This window comes from Sardina pilchardus, chromosome 6 (assembly GCF_963854185.1).
Source record: "Sardina pilchardus chromosome 6, fSarPil1.1, whole genome shotgun sequence".
Classification (NCBI taxonomy): Eukaryota; Metazoa; Chordata; class Actinopteri; order Clupeiformes; family Clupeidae; genus Sardina; species Sardina pilchardus.
In genome coordinates, this window is record NC_084999.1 from 23,464,713 (window position 1) to 23,469,712 (window position 5,000).

General features: G+C 46.4%; 1 protein-coding gene across 1 annotated transcript in view; it reads right to left on the minus strand.

Moving 5' to 3' along the window:
* Positions 1–5,000, minus strand: part of trim46a (tripartite motif containing 46a) — a 22,093-nt gene that overhangs the window by 9,457 nt on the left and 7,636 nt on the right. Inside the window, exons 6-9 of the mRNA XM_062539137.1 lie at positions 4,771–4,866; positions 3,661–3,914; positions 1,422–1,543; positions 53–394 (exon numbers count right to left, since the gene is read on the minus strand). Of these exons, the coding sequence (XP_062395121.1) occupies positions 53–394; positions 1,422–1,543; positions 3,661–3,914; positions 4,771–4,866 (814 nt within the window). The remainder of the gene's footprint in view (positions 1–52; positions 395–1,421; positions 1,544–3,660; positions 3,915–4,770; positions 4,867–5,000) is intronic.

A 5,000-nucleotide genomic window follows, 5' to 3' on the forward strand; every position in this document is an offset into this window, starting at 1 on the left:
GTGTGTGTGTGAGTGTGTGTCTGTACACTGTCTGTGTGTGTCTCTGTCTCACCTGGCGCAGGTGGAGTGTGCAGGTACACCTCCTCGCTGTAGTCCCCAAAGCCCGCCTTGTTGCAGCCTCTCACCCTCAGCACGTACACGCTGTCCATCTCCAGCCTGTCAATCACCGCACACATCCCGCTCACATCGTCCATCCTCAGCCAACCACCGGTCGAGTTGGGCCCTTTGCCCTCAGTCCTGACCCCGCCCCAAACTGACCCGGCTCCGCCCACTCTCCTCTGGTACTCCACCGAGTAGTGCCAGGCAGGGGCGGAGTCTTGTGGCAGTCGCCAGCAAAGATACAGCTGGTCATAGGCCAGTGTCTTCTGAGTGTCGATCACGGGAGCCAATGGAGCTGCAGCATGGCAAGACAGAAGCGCATAGTGTATTTGTCACAGAGAAATCAAGGATTTTTTTTTGGTATAAGTGCCACCCCACCCACACCCCCCACTCAAGAAAATACCTAATAAAATGAATTTTAAGGCAAGGCAAGGCAGTTTTACTTGTGTAGCAGAAGTAAAATAGAGAAAATAAAAGGCTAATTAACAATACATGTACCAACATATGATCAGACTGGGAGAACGCTAACATTGTTGCTTTCAGTCTTTAAAAAAAAAAAAAAAAAAAATTGGTAGCAGTTGGGGCACTTCTTATGCCATCTGGAAGTTGGTTCCAGAGTTGAACTGCATATCAATGTATTTGGTTCTGACAAAGTTTTTTTGCCAATGATTCTCCTGACATCTGAGAGGTCTGGGGGAAATATATTGTTCAAGCATTTCAGAAGTACTTTGGTCACAACACATTTAGTGATTTCAAATCAATTTAGTAAACTACAGGAAGCCAGTGCAGGCTTAAGTATGGGAGAGAGATTGGTTTTGGTAAGAACCCTTGGGAGAACATTGGTTTTGGAAAGAATCCTTGCAGCTGCATGTTTCAACTTGAATCTTATCTGTTCTGCGGTCTTTTTGGCCTGTAAAGAGCCCCTTACACGAATTGACCCTACTAGGAATAAAAACATAAAAAGGATTCTTCAAGTCATGTTGTGTCATAAAATCACTCAGTCTGGTCATGTTCTTAAGGTGGTAAAAAGCTGATTTGGTTATTGGAATTAGCTGTCAAAGTTTAGATCACTGTCAATTATGACATTAAGAGTTTTAACAGAGTCCTTTGCTTTGAGCCACATGGTTTCACAAAGAGTGATAGCTCTAGACATGTGTGTGTCTAATCTCACACACACACACACACACACACACACACACACACACACACACAAATAAGGCATGACTTGAGTGTATGTAAATGTAGAAACTGTAAGGCTGTCTTTCAGTGGTGAATGATGAGATGCAAAACGATGGGCTCGTGGTAATGGATGTGACATAAACCTCGTATAAACTCCATGCTGCTGATCTCTTTGAGTTCCCGGGATCCGTCCGTCTGGAAGTGTCTGAACGAGGGATCGGCGGAGAGAGAGAAGTTCTGCATGTGCTCTATGGCCTTGACCAGCCTGGGGGGAGGAAGAGAGAGAGAGAACGAGAGGGAGCGAGAGAGAGAAAGAGAGAGAGAGAGGGGCGGGGGGAGAGATGAAGCATTATTCAAAAAGAAATATATGCAACCTCTCTGATGAGTCATGCTGACAGAGCATCAGCACACACATACACACACAGCTCCCACTTTAGTCATGTGCATGCTGACAGCACACACACGCACCGTCAACACACACACTGCATAAAAACACAGAAGTTGGAGAATTCACCTCCAGTCTCTCTCTCTCTCTAACACACACACACACACACACACACACACACACACACACACACACACACACACACACACACACATTCACACACACACACACACACACACACACACACACACACACACACACACACACACACACACACTCACACTCACACTCACACTCACACTCACACTCACACTCACACTCATACACCAACACACTCAAACACAAGGTTTGCACTTAGGAGTGAGACATTCACACCCACGTTCACACACACAAAAAAATATCTATAGTGTGTGAGTCATTCACACACACACACACACACACACACACACACACACACACACACACACACACACACACACACACACACTCACACTCACACTCACACTCACACTCACACTCACACTCATACACCAACACACTCAAACACAAGGTTTGCACTTAGGAGTGAGACATTCACACCCACGTTCACACACACAAAAAAATATCTATAGTGTGTGAGTCATTCACACACACACACACACACACACACACACACACACACACACACACACACACACACACACACACACACACATACACACACACACACACACACACACACACACACACACACACACACACACACACACACACACTGTGTATGAAGTTGAAAATGTAAATCAGCTATGCGGTGTTCAGGCCTCCCTTCCTAGCTCTCCCGTGCTATTAGCTCTCCTGACAGCAATGAAGCGCAGCAGCCCAGGGGTTTCAGCCTCACCTGCACCGGGGTTTGGAGCGCTGACATAGAGCTGTGTGAACCCACACCACACCATTAAAGGTGCAGTCCTCCATTAGAGTCATTGCTCTTTTCGTATTACTCAGACCAATGCACTCCAGTGCACTGCACGCACTCAGTGGTGTTTGTGGACACTTTGGGAGTTACAACTGCATTGATTAATTGATTTGATCGGTGTGTAATTTGATAGATTATTGAACTGAAATATCAACCTTTTGTCAGCTACTGTACAGTACATCTTTCACTTTGCTGTTCTTCCTATGCGACTATCTACAAAGGTGATGTGGTGTCCTTACTTGTATGGCTTCGGCTTGGATGATGCCAGGGACATTCTTTTGACTCCTGTGATTCTGGTATCAATTCTGTACTGTGTTGTACTTCTCTAGCCTTCACTTAGATTTTACTGTCGTGTCTGTTGTAGGCTACAAGACAACCTATTGACTTTAAAAAGCAATCGAAAACAAAATAAAAAATATAGATAAAAAGGATGTTTTTGTTCAGGCTGCTTCATTGTTCTGATTAGTTAGGTCTATCAGATTGAGTGCAGGGGCATTTCCCCCCCCCCATGTCAACTGAAACACCCCATAATCACTCTGACGAAGACACAGTAGTGTCGAAACGTTAGTCTACTCTTCTGTTTGCACCAATAAAAGACTGCAAGTGAGATCAGTGTGCTCCAGTCTCCTTCCTATGTGATTCTCCTGGTCCTACTGAGAAGCACCTGTGACGGCAGATGATTAGGATTGATGCGCAGAGTTCTTCATTTTAACAACACCCCATAATCACTTCCCAATCCAGCAGTATCAGTCAAATTCTGACTATGACTACGTCTGGTTTCGCAAACCAATTTGCCCTCTGAGACCTAAAGGTGTTATGTACCTGTAGTGGATGACAGACACCCAACAGACACATACACACAAACACACACATAAACACACACACACACACTGCGGGCTAAATTGCCCTCTAAGACGATAAAGGTGTTATGTACCTGTAGTGGATGACAGACACCCAACAGACACATACTGTACACACAAACATACACACAAACACACACACTGTGTGTTAAATTGCCCTCTGAGATGATAACGGTGTTGTGTACCTGTAGTGGGTGACGCGGGCGGCCTGGACGAAGCAGGGCTGGTCGGTCTCCTTGAGCAGCTCGTGGGTGTAGGTGACCAGGCCGGCGTCCTCCAGCAGGCTGCGCTTCTCCTGGAGCTGGGCGTCCAGCTTGTCCGCCCGCCGCGCCCGCGAACCCTCCAGCGCCGAGGCCAGCGCCGCCTGCCGCTCCGACAGAGCCGCCCGCAGCTGGTCCACACAGGCCAGCAGCTTCTCCTGAGCCACGCTGCTGTTCAGCTGCACACACACACACACACACACACACACACACACACACACACACACACACACATACACACACATGCACGCACACACAGATGCACACACGCACACGCACACATACACATACGCGCACACACACACACACGCAGGCACACACACACACACACACACACGCAAACACATATATACAGAGACATGTACACACAAATGTATATATACACACACAGACAGAAACATGAACATACAAACACACACACACGTACAGAGACACCAATGTTCACACACACACACACACACACACAAACACACACACAACCATACAGAGACACGTACAGAGACATGTACAGATAGACATAGACATTACACACACAAACACACACACACACACACACACACACACACACACACACACACACACACACACACACACATAGACAAACCCAGACACACAAAGAGACATAGATGAATAAATGGACATACTGTATGGTAACAGTTTTTCATGTGCAACCTCACTGTACAGGTGCACCCAAACTGCAAAGAGAGATCAAGAGCACTAGACAAAACAATAGCGAGATGCAACACAATTATGAGTGTAAGGAGAAGTGAACGGAGGGTGAGAGGGCAGGAAGAAATGACAAGAAGAAAGGAAGCAAAGGATAGAGAGAGGTGAGTGAAGTAAAGAGATTAAAGTGGAGGCAAATTAAAGCAAATGTAGCTACCGGACCAGACAGTGAAGGAGAGATCAAGAGCAAATGATGGAGGAGAGGTAGAACAATGAAAGGGGGAAGAGATGTGGGAGAGGAAAGACACCATTAGCTGATTGCCTTGACCAGAGAGGTCATCTCCAGTTCCCCTCTCATTTCCTGTTTACCTCCATCTGAGTGATGGCGCCCTCCAATTGGCCAATCTGCGCCTGTACTGTTTCTTGATTGGCCAAGACCAAGTTCATTTCCTTGGTGATCTTCTCCTGTGAGGTTGAAAGGGTGAACCTGTTGTTAGTGTGAGTTCTGATTATCCTTCAATCTCTCCTACCATACATACATAAACACACACACACACACACACACACGTAGTGTATACACTACACCGGTTTCAATCACT